We start from the raw sequence: 15,997 nt of genomic DNA on the forward strand, positions 1-15,997 counted from the left end.
AAATATTAAGAAATTGAAAATTATCTCGTTTACGCATTTAGAAAAAAAAATTGATTGAGAAATAATAACGATGATAATATTCAACTAACTCACTCTACGTGTATGAATCTTCGAGATACGATAATGTCTACATGTATTTTTTTTTTTATAATAGTATATCGAACGAGCCATATCGAACAGGATGTAAGTATACATCAGGGCAAAAAGCATGAAAGAGTCGAACACGAACTTTCGATTATACGCACTATAAATTTTCAGGCCACGCATCATTAACTCGCCGATAGCTGAAAATCCGGCTAGATCGATGAATCTCGGCAGACGGCTATATTGGTCGGTAAATTATTTCGCGTATTTACGAGAGAGAATCGTGAAGACATTTCGCTGCGCGATCGCGTGGATAATTAGTAGGAAAAAAAGATAAGAAGCCTTCTACCCTTTCAATTCTAATGCAACAAAAAATTTCTATAGCATTAAGAGATTTCCTGTGGGAAAGAGGTTCGTATAATTTCCTCTAATTAGCTCCGGGATCACAAATACTGACTGCAAAAATAATTTACTTAAAATAATTAATCATAATAAAAAATAATATGAATAACAATTGCGATCGGGAAATTTTATTTTACGATAAGAAGCGAGTAATAATTGTTGCCCGCAGCAGAGTCAAATGGCGAAGATGATTTTGTACAGACAATGCGTCGTAAATAGACGAAATTACATGCGACGCGCCATTAAAAAGGAAACGAATAGAAAAGCGTGACCACAGCTGAGAAAACTAAATCGTCTCTCGGGGTACATAAAGAAATCGGCGTAGGGATTGGCTCGTCTGAACAGTCAGTCTCTTGATCGAATCGAGATACGATGGGTCTCAATCTTGCTCTTCCCCTCTCGGCTTTCTTCTACCTGTTACCATCGGTGAGTCTTTTTTTCATTTAAATTGCGCTTCAATATAACGTTGTAAACTTTTCTTTTCCTATTTTTTTCTAGAATATATCTTCCGATTTTGGAAAAACAGCGACAACTGCAACCAATGGAGCAACTGAACTGGAGCAATTAAACGATATTGTCGCTATCATTGACGGGCCGACAGAAATTCGCAAAGATAACGGAAAAGTCGAAGATGGGCAAGGTTACAGTGGACCTTTATATCCGTTGGGAATAATAAAACCCACAATAGGTGCCGATGGGACGAAACTCAACGTGGATTTTCAGGCTAAAGTGGAATCGAAAAAGCACCCCGATCACGCAGGCATCTCGATGAATGTCCAGCTCGCGAAACAAGGGGATATTCAACAATCGCACGATGTATCATCGGAAAAGCGTAAGGAACTTTCGTCAGAAGATCAGCGGATTAAGAGTCTAACGAGAGTTTTCCTCAAAAACGGAAATACGAAGGACGCGAGTGTCCTTCACCTGTCGGATATTACAGATACTTTAATAGAAAAGTCCGGCAAAGGGAATAAGCAGGTCGCGTCGAGGAATGCGGATGGAAAAAATAGTGCCCTTAATCGCATTAAAAAAAAGAATTATATCCGACTCTGCAGAAGATCAATTGACGGATCGACGGAGAATCTGATGCAGAAATTACGCGATTGCTTGAAGCTTTCGAGGAGCGACTTTTATCTCGAGTACGATACAAAGATTACGAATAAGAAGAAGAATATGACTGGACTCGTAGGATTAAGAATCGAGACAAAAAATACCAATGCAAATGATTACAAAGACTCCGAAAGCGACGAACATAAACAGCAAAACGAAGTGACAGAAACTCTTATTATTCCAGACGATTCCATCAATTATGAAGAAGTGAACTCAAAAGTAGACGATAAACTTGGAATTAGTCTGAAAATCAAGAAATCAGTGGTTGATGGTAAAATCGATAAACTCGAGCTAATACATTAAAAACGTGAGAGAATTATGATTAACCTAATGTTACGAGTCAATCTCGATTAATTTAAACTCCCACATATCTATTCGTATGTAAGATAAATAAAAGCGCTGCTGTATTATTTGACTTGAAGTTGTAAGAAAAAATGAACAACATGATGTGTATTTTAAAGTCGCTTAAAATGTTTGAATAAATAAATAAATAATATATTTAAAATAATACATTTACACAGAATTAATGACTAAATGACGAGTATCTCGAATTATAAAATGCGTCTGTGCGAACTCGCCGCGGTTTGTTTAAGTCCCAAGTATGTGGGACTTTTAGCATGACATGCAAAACCTACCCACCCTTTCATAATTCCATATTACCCTTCCCCGAAGAAAAAGAATTCCAGATCCGGTTCGAGGTCAATTCCCTCGACTTGCATTCAAGGTTGGAGCGTGTGACACGGCCGTTAAGACACAATAGATCATTTCGAGTTGTTGCGGCATATAATTAATCTTAACAGACCAGTCGCGCGGATATTCGCGACGATTGGCGGCCTTCGCGCGGATCAACCAGAACAAGATCTAAATGATTCTTCCGCTCTTCGAGCCTCTTCATCAGCTTGCGATTTATTAAAACGTCGATTTAAAATTTAAAAATCGGCGAAAAGCTGTGACAAATATTTTTGGAAAATTGCGAGGATATTTTAGACAAATATTTTGGAGAATTGCAGAGATTACGAATTATTCCTCGAGTGTTTATTTCGCACGAATGTGCGAATTGAGTTACATAATCACGCGTATATTCAATGTGTCCATCCAATAATATCCGCAACTAGAATATCACATGCATATGCGAGGATCGGGTGATATGAGAATCGCGAGAGTTACGTGATCGTCTATTAAAGCGCGATACAGAATTCTATAACAATGCGATATGATCTATAGTTTGCGAATTGTTACGCGAAATAAACGTATCGCGTTATACTTCGCATTCTAATGTCACGATTTAATGCGATATAACGCTCAAACGATGCCGAAAATTATTTTCACCTTATAAGGCATAAATAATACCTTTCCTATCTTTAATTAAAATAATTAAAAAAATTTCCTATTATAATCATTATACAATAGCAATCATTATATTATAATCAATAATTAATATTATAATAATTATTATTATAATTATTGTATTATAATAATTAATATTATAATTATTGTATTATAATAATTAATTAATAATCATTATGTTATAATCATTCTAGGATATAAAATGAGGTGATAAATGAATATTTTTAAAGATATTGACGAAAAATGGAAAAATGTTAAAGTTGCAATATTTTAGAGAATAAATTATAGTTATTTATTTTCTTATTTATTTGCTTCTACTCTACAACTGTCAGTGAAATTTTTGAAATCAATCTGTATCCGTAATTTTGAATGACTGCAGTCATTATTTACGATTCTTTCTTAATCAATTTATATTCAGAATATCATATACGTTCTGCTGCTTCTAAAATATTTCAGTTTTAACATTTTTCACATCATCGATATTATTGAAAATATTCACTATTCGCTTCACCCTCGCTTTATTATATTAAATAAAGCCGTAAATAAATTTTAATTACGATAAGACGCGCTTAAAAGTTGAGCAGAAAAAGTTCAAAGCTTGAATACTTTTACAATGCGTTAAATATTCTGGCTGCGCGCACAAAAGCGATAAAAGCCGTACAAGTGCCGACGAGACGGCGACAATGTAACAATTGGGGCAGAAGCCCAATCTGGAGGTCAATTCGCTTGGAAGTTTGTTCGATGAGCAAGGTACTTGTGCGTTATTTGCGTTCGGACATGGCGATTCACGCATGTGCGAATTTAATTGTTTTCAATCAAACTTGGTTTAAATTTATCATATATCTCGTTAGGAAAAAAGAAATAAACACAACATGTAATCACTCTAGTGTATGTGACATTTGAAGTTAATTTAATCGAGCTTGATTTGAAAGCTACAAAAAACAATCGATCGATTTTACGGAGAAAAGCGGATTCCCCAAATTCAGGAAAAAGGGAGAAGCTGCGCGATGGATTTCTGCGCAATCACCCTATATAATCACCTTAATGGCGAATGTTTCGCTTAACCCCCGAGAATAATACTCTTTAAGTTTGACGGAACCGCTTATTCTCGTAAAAGGAAAAGCGCGCGATAAAAACGAAGAGGGATCCACAAACACGCGCATTCTCGAGTGCGACGTCTCCCTCGGCGATCGATAAATTTAATTACGTACACATCGGGGGCAGCCATTCTTCCCCGGATGCTGAAACTATGCCGGACACGAGAATTCGTATTCGATCGCCCCCTCCCCTCTTCCTTGGACCAATAACGATTTTCCTTCTATTTATTGTCCGTGCAAGATAATGATAAGATAACAAAATGTACGAAAAAAAAAGAGAGAAAGAGAGGTTGCTTCTATTTAAAGATAAATTTCTCGATAAATTTCTGATAAGCGCAACGTGGAAAAATCTTACATAGAATTAAGTTTTTAGAGTATATAAAAATAGAGAATCCAAATATCGATTTTCACACGAGCGAGAAATTAAATTTGTCAAAATAAAAATAAAAATAAAAATAACAAAAAACAATATATAATGTACCTGATTGCAAGAATGGAATGTGAATGCAAACAAATATTATAATTTCAATTCCAGCTGTTCGAAAAATCGCGAGGAACGTTCATCAATGAAATTTTCTCGAGATTCCTTAAATGCGAGTCGAATGATAATGAAATCATTAAAGGAAGTCGAGAAGCTCAAGGCCTCGAGAAACCAATAATAATCTCGTCATCGAAAGATCGCGGGATGACAAGACTCGATCGCGCAACGAACGATCTTTCATCTGAGCCGATCTAACAACAATAAATTTAAACGCGAATTTAAAGAACTGGCACGAGATGTACAATTCGCGGAATCGCACATCGCGATGCATAGGTAGATATTCCTTTCAACCGATTATCTGACGCAACGTCATCCCATGGCATTCGATCCGTCCGGCTGTGGTTTTATGTAACACGATCCGCACGCGTAATCGTTATTCTCTTTCGCCGGTGACCGATACCGGAGGATGGCCTCAAAGATGGCCCCTCTCTCTCTCTCTCTCTCTCTCTCTCTCTCTCTCTCTCTCTCTCTCTCTCTCCAAAACCACTGTCAAATTCGCGGCACCTTGGGATGACGCGGCTCCCGAGATGACGCTGTGGTCCCGACTTGAAAATTGACTAAACGAGTGACTTGTATAATTGTGGTACTCACGATTAGGACGATGATGTTCGAGGAATCTGCGAGCGACGAGCGCGAGGTGTCCAGCGAGCGATTCCACCACCACCGCCACCGCCACCACCTGATGTCTCCGAGCAGTCCCAGCACACGCCACTTGTCGTTTTCACCGTCGAGGTGATATCTCGCACTTTTTGTCTGTCACTCGCGAGTGCGACGCGAGACGCGCGTCCTCGTGTCGGGGGAGGGACGCGATCTCATCAGCGATACCGTAAACAACCGCCTCCGGACTCACTCGCGGCGCGAATCCCATCGACCGCGATCATTTGTCGTAAACACTGGTCGCCATGCTGCCGAAGCACCTGTCAATACGGTCGCGCGGCGGCGCCATCTTGGCCCGGCGTACACGTGGCGCCGGCAGGCGGCCGTTCATGGTACTAATAGTAGAAACTTGCGTTATCGCACGAGGATAATTCACCGTTTGTTTCGCGCCGGTAGAGAAGACACGTGGAATTCTCCTGACGAAATTTTCAACGCGATATATCTGTAATATAACAATCGCTTGATATTTATTTTGATCGTAATTAAATCGTATTTTAGATTAAAAAGAATGTCCTCTTAAAAAGAGGGCGAATCAAATTCAAAAAATAAAATTCAGACAAAAGACACACGTAACACGTGTTTCGTACACGTTCGATCCTATCCAAGGACGGCAACGGACTGAATTTTCACACTCGATATTATGTTTATAATACGACGTGACGTGTTGTGTTTATAACTCGATACTCTCTTTTCGACACTCGTCTTATTTGGCGTTTATTTACAAACAATATTTATTCTCAACGATTCAAGGTTATCGTAACTCGAGTGTAAGAACGAGATAAATAATTCTTATGCTAGTTATATATACATTGTGTTGTACTGTAATAATAATTATATCAATTATAGCATTAATTATTTAATAGATATTGCTACGCGTTTGTTAATATTTAGAGATAAACTTACATAATATATTCTCTCGTTCTCTGTATTTGATGCGCTCTGTTTGACGCTATTTTCACTTCGAAGCGATGATTCGCGTAGTGATTGGTAGTGTTAAATTCGATTCTCGTAGTACAAAACAAACTCAGAATTCCGGAATTGATATCAACTCTGACGGAAGTCAAGAAGTTTAGTTATATTTTCATAGTCATTTAAAAATGTGTTATGCATGGTTATTTGGACGTTTGTGAGCTGCAGATGTCGCGATCAATTTTCGTAAATATTCAAGAAACGGAATGATCGATGGAATGATTAATACTGTAAAATCATTATGGACACAATCATATTACGGTACGATATTAGAAGAGATTATAAGAATCATTTATCTAATTACATTTAAATTTCTTTATGATTTCAAGTCATTAAGAATAAATTATGTTTGCAGATATAAGCATGTGATAATAATAACATCGAAAGTGTCGAAATAATATAAAAGTCATATCAAAATCGTATAAAGTATATCAATAATACGAACGTAAACAGTTCAATTCAGTCAGATATGACATCTAATGAAGTTAGATGACAGTTAAGATAATTTGACAAATTAAATTAATTCCGCAAAGTATATTAAACATATGAATTGGCGAGACTAAATATTGTGTATATACATACGTGTTTCGAACATATCTCCGCAGTTAATGAGTGGAGGAGGGAAAAGATACCGACATATATTTATCTAAAGTCGATACGTTATCCGCATGAGGTCGCAGCTCGCAGCGACACGTCATCGACCAAGCTGTCAGTCATATTAGGGATGGGCGATGTTCGAAAAAAATATCGATGTTAAAATAATTGATTAGTTTAAAAATCGATATTTGAACATCGATGCTTTTTAAAAAATATCGAAGTATCGATTTTTTTTTTTAACAGGACTGCTTTTAGAAACATTACCCCGAGCACATTTCCTCTCTTTCTATATCACTTTTATCTCAGCGATATAGAAAAAGAGAAAATGCACTCCGATAACATTTCCTAGAACGTAGCCTAGAAAATGCATATACAGGTAAAAAAAATACTACACCATCTTTCTTATATACTTGCAATTCCTTCAAAATCATGCTTAACTTTTTATTTAAGTTTTACTAAAAAATATATTTAAATCAGAATCGTACATTTAATGTTAACTTCGAAGAATATTTATGAATTTCCTCCAAGTAGTAATAGTATTTTGCGGATTCTTGAGCTATAAGTATGACAGGATTGACTTCGTGACTAGAAAAAAGTTTTTATTAAATCTATAAAGAATGGGATAAAAAAATATCGATGTTGTGTAAAAAAGTATTGATAATCGATTAATTGATTTACAGAAACATCGATAAAAATAATCGATATTAGGAAAAAAAATATCGATATTTAATTAATCGAAACATATTGCCCATCCCTAAGCCATATTATTTTACGTCGCGTCAGCGCAAGGTCGACATTATCGTGCTACGCATTTCTCACGTTATTTCTGTGGAATTCACATCGTCGAAAACGTGTTACTAAAATTAAGAATAAATATCGCGTATCTATTTCAAATTTTAATCGTACGTGCGTATCGAAAGACGTCGGCATATTAACCTAAAACGTGACGGGACGCGTCGATACGTTACCCGCGTGAAGTTGCGCGTTATCGACGAAGCAGTCGGCCATATTGTTTCGTGACGCGTGAGTCAATCAAGGTCGAGGTAACGTCGTGTTGCGCATTTCTCGTGTTTCACTCCCCTCTAAAGTGTCTCGCGCGTGCGAGTGTGAGCGGGATTGTCGGACAAGGTGATCGACGTGTTAATCAAGTAGTTTAATACGTTAATTCGCGTTCGTTAGCGGTATTTTCCCGATGTTCGTATTCGCTAGTGCGAGTGCTCGGGAAAGTGAATTGTCCAAAAGGCAGCGATCGGAAGTTGGCGCCGGTCGAACAGCTGATGTATCGCAGCGCCGATGTACCCAGTTGGTAAGTAAATTCATTTATTGCACACACATTTACACGCGTTGTAGAAGACGAGATTGCGCGTTCTGATTTTTTTTGTCAGATTTTTTTTAATCTTCGTAAGAAAAAAAAAATAGAAATGAATGATTTTTTAATCTTCGCGAAAAATAGGTAGAAATGAATGACGTGTCATATTTCTGACATCGTACGCGTGTATAATTTTTTTTACACACAGCTCTTCTTTTGTATCTTAAAATATACATATATGATTTATTATTGACATTGGAAGCGTATACAGAGTTAGTGTCGATATACAAAAGAATGATTCTCGCATGCTCGATAATAAATTAAGATTGCAATGATGTAGTATAATAGTAATAATAATAAATGAACACACATCACACATATCGGAAGAAGATGTAATAGCATAATATTCCCCTAGAATAAGGATACTCTCTAGCAACACCGTGTCGATACATTAATAGCCATAATTAGGACGACGGGCGTAGTTGTGGAAAAAAAAAAGAAAATGAAAAATCGCGTTAAAAAACGCACATGCTTAATGATTAATGCTACAATAAATAATAATGAGTCTATATCGCGTCAAGTATATGCGAAGTATATCGAAAGGACTATATCGTAATTGGCGACATCCCCTTTGCTTTCCCGGTTAAAAAGAATTAGACGATAATTTTTGAAAAACGATACATAATCTATAAACAATTCTTCGTCAACTTTGACATACAATAGCGATTTGCGAACCATTTTGCCGCGCGAATTATTTCCGAGAAGGGGAGAGAATCGGCAATCGCGATGAATATTAATTATCATAGAAACAGCAGTAACAATACGACAACAATCCGGACTGGCAAGATGCTCGTTTTCCCTCAAACGCATTTTCCGCCATAGAAATTTAGCGTTTCGGACCGAATGTCCGAGCTCACGTAAATTATTTCTCTATCGCGTCGCGCGTCTAGAGTTTCGAATGATCGATACAGATCTCGATCGATCGGAATTTGTCGAATTTGCGGCCGGCTCGTCGAACGATTATTAAATACTTGGAGACGACACATGATAAACGAACATGTACAGCATTTGTCGCTTCCCCATTCTGAAAAATACGAGTCAAATTATCTCGTCGAGTGATTTTTTTCCTCGCTTTTTCTCTCTTTTTTTTTTTCTCTCTCGCATCGAGCCGTGCTAGCCCCATCTGTTCTAATAGAGATAATTTTTCGGCTCCTCCGTCGGCTGGCCGCACACTCCGTGATACTTTTTCGTGACGAGACTCCTGCTACGGCAATTCTCGATCTCCAGGAAGCACTCGTTGCTATACGTCATGCCATCGGTGCCGCATACGGGATCGTAATAAGGCGGACAGATCTTTTGACAGCCGCGAAACAGGAAGCCTTGGACGCATCTTTTCATAGGTACCACGTATACGTGTTTCCTAAAATGAAAATCATGCTTATTTTCCCTCGCTATTTGAGATGGAAATTTATTATTATTATTATTATTATTATTTTATTAAATTAAAACTAAATCAAGGGGGGAAAAGGAAGACAAAAATTAAGCTTAATTGGTTAAATTCGAGCTAAACTCGCTTCGCGCGTTAAAGAGCAATTACATGATTCGTGAGTTTAACGATTTGGATTAGTACTCGTGTCATGAAATATGCTCCGAATATTTTTATAATTTCCGAGTATTAGTTTTTTTATTTGACGTACGATGGACATTTGGTGAGTGTTAGAAAGCAATCGAGAATAGAAAATGACTCCTTTGAGGATATAGGCCGCGCGAAGGCGTCGATAATTTCTACTTTCGAAATTGCACGGCGATTGTGTCCAATTGATGTTCGCGAAGTAGGATACTTTCCTCTCGCGTACTTGAACAACGGGTACGAGAACATCCTGCTGGTACACGTACGATAGTTTATTATTTTCGTAAAAAAAAAGAAAAAAAAGTAATTAAACGGTTCTCCAACTGAATCGTATAAACGGCCTTTCATCGCACGCAATACTATTAACTCGAATTAATCATTTCTCGGAGTTTCTTAGACGATCTTTTCCTCTCTTCAGAAATGTATTCCGACGTAATGAAAGTCTATGCATGGAAAGTATTATGCATATGGGGGAAAAAGTACTATTGCGGTCAATAAAATTACACGCGCGACACGAAACATGCCGCTCTCTAGACTTTTTTAAATAAATAGAAATAATTTAATTTGAATGTTAATAAGTAGCCTTTCAGCGAACTACTTTTAGCGAAGTAATCAAATTTTTATATTGCGGTATATTTTTGTTGCATAAAATGGGAATAAAAGTTGTATGCCTGAAGTTAAAATACGATTATTGAAATAATTTAATTGCTTTTCTTAACGATAAAAGATTCAATTGAGGCAATAATTGAAAAGAAAATTTAATTAGTGTTTATTTTGCAATTTCATTCGTAATTTGTGGAATTTTAAATAAATCTAAATATTTTACAAGACGAAATACGAGTTTTAAATGCATCTTTTTTTCAAGACTATATATTTTGTTTTTCCTTCTATATCGCTTTTATTATTAACGATTTCATTTATTTGCTATTATTTATCATTCGCTCGAAAACCGGCGGAGCAAATATTATTAATAAAAAAAATGTAATCAGATTTTCCGCGTAATTGTGTACATTTCTCGAGAATCAAGGGTTTAATTGTTTAAAAGGGCTCATTATAATTCCACTTGTCGAACAAAAACTCCGGTATATTATGCAAATAAAATGCTTGAAATGCGGTCAGGCGGCTTACCCGCAATTGTCCCTCTTCATCTCGCACTCGTTGCGATAGAGCTTGTTATCGGAGCCGCAAACAAACTGACGTTCCCCGCTGCAGATCTGGTTGCAGAGCGCGGTGGTGCGACAATGTTGCGCCGGAACTTGAACCACCCTCTGGCCGCAAGTCTCCCGCCGCAGATGGCAAAGGGACCTATAAATGCATACGAGATGACGCATCAGTAAACATGTAAACTTGGAGGGATTGGCCGCTGTTTAATCCTTTCGCGATTTTTTCTTTTTTTTTTTTTTTACTATATTCGAGTCGCATTTAATCTCAAAAAAATTTTACACTCAAATCCAAATTTAAATATTTAGAAAATATTGCATTCGATATAACCAGGTATAATATTATGGATTTTGTTATCTTTTTATTTGGAAAAAGTAACTCTGAAATTTAAATTGATGAAGAGCAAGTTTTGGAAAGGGTCCAAAGTCTTTTGTCGGTCTCTAATGAACGGCCACTTTGTGGTGGACGCGCTCCTAAAATCGTGGACGGACTTTCTGGAATCCGAATAACATTCTTAATCACCGATAAACGTTGCCGTCGCTTCCACAAACTGGTTCCTCGGGTACTTGGGCGCAATCTTCGGGGCACTGTTCGGTCTCCTTCAAGGTCGTGCACTCACCAACGTGAGCCAATTGGATACCCTTTCTAAAACGCATCAATCGAAAAAGAGTTAGTTGGCCTACGGTTAATCGGACGTTCGTAACAAATCGAAAATTATAAACGATCATGTTGGAAGGATTATCGTGTCTTGATATTTGAAAAGCAAATTGGTCATTATTCCTGAGAGATGAAGGCAACTTACAAACAAACCGCTACGTTCAAATGGCACTGATTTGGATAAGTATTCGCATCGCTACCGCAAACCGGATCCACCTCGCTTCCGCATCTCAGCTGTTGCTTCATGCATTTCGTTAGCCGAGCCCGACACTTCTCGAAGTCAACTACCGTTATCTTTCTTCTTGCATGCCTGTCGATTATTAATACTTTGCTAAAGATTCGTGACCGACGATCGATTACTCGTGACAAGGAAGCACGAGCAATTTTTACTTATTCAAGAGAAGCAGCGTTGATGATGAATACACACCCGCAGTTTAGCATTTGCATCTCGCATTCGTTCCTGTATATGTTCCCATCCGATCCGCAGACCGATACCTCCGGCTCGTTTTTGCAATCCAAGGGACACGCGTTGCTTCCGGACGTCCGTTCCCGAGATACGCAGAATGACATTGGAACTTCGAAGACGTGTTTGCTGGAAAACACACTTCGATTAACATCATAGAACTTGACGAGATCTTCGCAATCCAATTAATAAAATTTCGACATAAACAGTCACAATAGGATTATAAGATTCTCAGCTACTTGTTGGAGGAAAAATCTGGATATCGAGAAACCTTAGGTCACGTATATCAGACTTTGCATCCCGACAAATCGCGTGTAATATTTAGAGAGAAATCTCGGTGAAGGGAGGAACGAAGGGCAAGTCGAGTGCCCTTTAAATTACACAAGGGGGGTTATAACAAAGAGTATACGAGAAAAAGCGATTCTTGAACGATCAAGTGCGGGAGAAAAAAAAATAGGGAACACAGGGTAACGTAGGGTTACGAGATCCCGCGAGATCTCTGCCAGAGAGAAAGTCCCTCGAGGACGATCTTGGTCGGTCGTACATACTTGGTCGGATCCGCAGACTTACCCGCAGTTCTTCGCCCGCATTTTGCAGGTGTTCGAGTACAAAATACCGTCGCTACCGCAGGCAGGCTTGGCACCACGCCAGCACGATTCACGACAATGTCTTGTGGTCTGGCAGTGCTTCTTATTCGTACGCACGACGCCTTGGCTGCGAACGGAAAAAGTCAAAATCGCTTTGCGGCCGGGGACTAGCTTTATGTTAGGATAAACTCTTCCTTCCCGCAGGGTAGTTACGTGTACTACGTTTTACGAGACTAGAGACGGTAAAAACACCGTCTATTGAATTATGACATCTGTGAGGTATCGGTGATTTTTTTCCACATGGGAAACATAAAAAATAGATACGAGTAGGGGAATTTAATTTTGCGGGCGAGGAAGAGAATTTTTTCAAATCACCCTCAGCCCGAACTCGACCCTTGGCTTACCCGCAAGTGAGCAGCTTCATTTGACACGTGGACTTGTAGACGTTTCCGTCGCTTCCGCAAACCGGTCCGTCGAGAGGCGCGTAGTCGCACGAGACCGGGCAGTTCTCCCTGTGGGCCGAAATATTGTTACACGGCCCGAGGTGAGACAGCTCGATCCCGACCCGGCAGATCTCCACCCTGAGCATGCACTTGTTGAGGTAGGTACGCCCATCGGTGCCGCACACCGGATCCTGATCGCCTGGGCAGCGGTGCTCGCACTTGCTACCGGATGACCTCAGGCAAGCCGTCTTGTCCGTGACCACGGTTACGCCTAAATGAGCGACACGGCGACGGCAAAATAATGAGATACGCAGATAGATTTCACGCGGTCATCAAGCGCGAAACGAGATCCTCGCGGATATGTGCAAGTGTGCGTGTACAAGATCTCTCTCTCTCTCTCTCCCCTCCCTCCCTCCCTCCCTCTCTCTCTCTCTCTCTCCCTCTCGCTGGTCCGCGAACGAACAAATCACCCGGTGCTACTCGAACGCATAAATAGTTCGTTTCGACGCTCTAGGAGATCGCGATTCGTTTTGCGCAAGGATGCATAATTTATCGCCGTCATCCATTTCGCGCGAAAGAAACGGATCCTCGTTACCAATGACCGTTGCTATCGCGAAGGAGGGGAAAGGAGGATACGACACGATACGTATACTCTTTATCGCGCGAGATCGGCGAAATGAAGGTCGCGCTATTTCCGCGATTGTAATTGAAAAGCTCGCGGTTACACGTTACCTCTCGATGAACCGCTACTAATGGACTCGCGCGCTATTCTTTTACGGTCGGTTCATTTGCAAAACGGGATACGAAATCGCACGCAGTGCGATACACGTCCGCGACAGACGTCTCTCGGAAAGAGAGAGATTGTAATCTCGCGGCGAGCGAACCGGAGCACACGTATACGACGTATGCGTGTGTGCGTGTGTGGTGTACTGTATACAACTGTTATAATTAAAAGCATCTTACCTTTTCCGCACATCTTCTTCCGCATTTCACACTGCGACGCGTATATGATACCGTCGCTGCCGCAAACGGGTTCGCCGCTCGGCGGACATACCCTGGGACACGCACCGGATGCGTAATCTGCGTGCAAGATCAAGGATTAAATTAATAGACTCGTCAACAATAATTGCGTAAAAGCGCGATAATTGTAATCGAGGTTGTAATTCGACACCGCTCGCTACGGGATCGTAACGACGTCGTTACAATCGCGTATATTATATATTCCCCGGGTAAATTGAATATTCTCTCATTTATTATAAACAGATGCGTTCCACTGGCCCGAGTACTGTTAGAAAAGTGAAGTTTAAGCGTCAACGGTACTCCGGTTAAAAGAGAAAGAAAGAGGTGTAATAACATTTACTGTTAGTCGCTTCGTTTTGTTACGAGCGCCTATTATTGTAATGATTTAATTGCAATAGTGCTTAAGCTTATATGTATATACAGGGTGTTTCTTAATAAGTGCGAAAAATTTTAGGAGATGATTTTTTGTCGAAAACCAAGGGGTTTTTCATATAAACAAATTCCTACATCCCTCCCCCACCTGTAGAGTTACACTCCTCCAAAAGTGGGGGTAAAAAGTTAGGTTTTTATTTTTTAGGTTTTTAGATTTTTATTATAATTTTGTTTTTGTTCGAATTTTTCCAACATTTACTCTAATTTTATTTTTATTTTAAAATTCAACCTCTTGTGTAATTCGAGACCTATGCTATTTAGCATTGTACTGTGCACGATAACGTGTTTGATTTTTTTTCTTGAAAACTACTGATTTTATGAAAAACATAAAAGAAATAAAAAAGTTTCTAAATAAATCAAACTTTTTAATGCATATTTTTAAATGATCATATTCCGGCGCATTAAAAAGTTCTAATAAAAAATTGAATAGGGTTTGCTAGTTTCATCCCCTTTTAACAATACAGAAGGCTGACAAAATATTAATAAATAACCTTTTTACTAGTAGAAAATATCCACCTAATTTCATTTTTTTAACTTGTTCCAAATTTGAGAAGAAAATAAAAACCTAATTTTTACCCCCATTTTTGGAGGAGTATTAACTCCACAGGGAGGGATGTAGGAGTATATGCTTACATGAAAAACCCCTCTTAATTTTCGACAAAGAATTATCTCGTAAAATTTTTCACACTTTTAAGAAACGCCCTGTATATAACGCACGATGTAGGAGAGGAAGTAAAGTTGGCGGCAAAAAATAAATATATCTGCCTAAGAGAGCAGAGGAAGTGAGTCATACGCGTCCGTTTTTACAGACATGGTACGGAATTATAACCGAGTTATCTCTCACCGCGGGATCTCTCTTTCGACGATCGCGCGCACGAATACCCCAGGATATTGCTGTCCATTGAACATGGGAAGTCGATTAAATAATTGAACGCTCGCCAAAGAGAAGACGCGCGCCCGGCTTATCGCGGAAACGTTTAAATGCGCGATAAGATCGATCCGATCCGATGGAGAATCACGCGGCGAGCTAATCTCGCGACGTGGGGCTTTATGAAAGGCATTACGCAAGTCGGTGCGGGATATTCTTAGACTGGGTTACACATCAAACAATCTCGGGGATTACTCATTATATCGCGCGGATATACGTTTTTGCGAACGCGATACGTCAAAAGTACTTCCCGATCGCGCGAGGTTTTGTTGGCAGCCAGCCAGGTATAATCGTCCGGGTCGCGCGGAAGTTGTCGAAAGCCGGGATAAAATTATGAGAAGCAAAGGGTTGCAGCTGCCTACACATCGCCAGGATACCCGCATCGTACCGCGATATTATAGTCGAAGGATGCGAAGCGGTATATTAAATCGTTAACGGGGCACCGAGATCCGTCGAGGCCATATCGAGGTGATATTTAAGAGAAGGAGGAAGAGAGAGAGGGAGATGTAACGTTAATTTCCCGACGAAGGTCTCTCTCTCTCTCTCTCTCGGCGCTCTTTTTG

At 39.3% G+C, this 15,997-nt stretch overlaps 3 protein-coding genes across 4 annotated transcripts in view; 2 read left to right on the forward strand and 1 right to left on the reverse strand.

The window, feature by feature from the left end:
• The first annotated feature begins 447 nt into the window (after positions 1-447).
• On the forward strand, positions 448-2,045 carry LOC145964432 (uncharacterized). The gene is made up of 3 exons (XM_083087176.1): positions 448-495; positions 656-912; positions 985-2,045. Exons 2-3 carry the CDS (start codon positions 859-861, stop codon positions 1,897-1,899), a joined length of 969 nt encoding a protein of 322 aa, XP_082943302.1. The 5' UTR covers positions 448-495; positions 656-858; the 3' UTR covers positions 1,900-2,045.
• Positions 2,046-7,717: 5,672 nt separating this feature from the next.
• The window catches only part of LOC145964418 (apoptosis-resistant E3 ubiquitin protein ligase 1), a 74,033-nt gene continuing 65,753 nt past the window's right edge, over positions 7,718-15,997 (forward strand). For both annotated transcript variants that reach the window (XM_083087139.1, XM_083087141.1), the window contains exon 1: positions 7,718-8,110. In XM_083087139.1, the coding sequence (XP_082943265.1) occupies positions 7,997-8,110 (114 nt within the window). In that variant the 5' untranslated portion in view covers positions 7,718-7,996. The remainder of the gene's footprint in view (positions 8,111-15,997) is intronic.
• The window catches only part of LOC145964426 (serine protease inhibitor dipetalogastin), a 34,388-nt gene continuing 26,731 nt past the window's right edge, over positions 8,341-15,997 (reverse strand). Inside the window, exons 2-9 of the mRNA XM_083087166.1 lie at positions 14,018-14,134; positions 13,016-13,325; positions 12,595-12,738; positions 11,989-12,153; positions 11,707-11,871; positions 11,427-11,549; positions 10,872-11,048; positions 8,341-9,533 (exon numbers count right to left, since the gene is read on the reverse strand). Of these exons, the coding sequence (XP_082943292.1) occupies positions 9,302-9,533; positions 10,872-11,048; positions 11,427-11,549; positions 11,707-11,871; positions 11,989-12,153; positions 12,595-12,738; positions 13,016-13,325; positions 14,018-14,134 (1,433 nt within the window). The 3' untranslated portion in view covers positions 8,341-9,301. The remainder of the gene's footprint in view (positions 9,534-10,871; positions 11,049-11,426; positions 11,550-11,706; positions 11,872-11,988; positions 12,154-12,594; positions 12,739-13,015; positions 13,326-14,017; positions 14,135-15,997) is intronic.

This window comes from Camponotus vicinus, unplaced genomic scaffold, assembly GCF_025532165.1.
Source record: "Camponotus vicinus isolate PSW18456_S1 unplaced genomic scaffold, iyCamVici1.0 SCAF_13, whole genome shotgun sequence".
Classification (NCBI taxonomy): domain Eukaryota; kingdom Metazoa; phylum Arthropoda; class Insecta; order Hymenoptera; family Formicidae; genus Camponotus; species Camponotus vicinus.

Bases quoted from the DNA above. Each gene is read 5' to 3' on its own strand.
- LOC145964432 (XM_083087176.1), top strand. From the start codon at position 859: ATGGGTCTCAATCTTGCTCTTCCCCTCTCGGCTTTCTTCTACCTGTTA. The intron at 913-984 runs GTGAGTCTTTTT...ATTTTTTTCTAG, and splicing joins TCTTCTACCTGTTACCATCG to AATATATCTTCCGATTTTGG.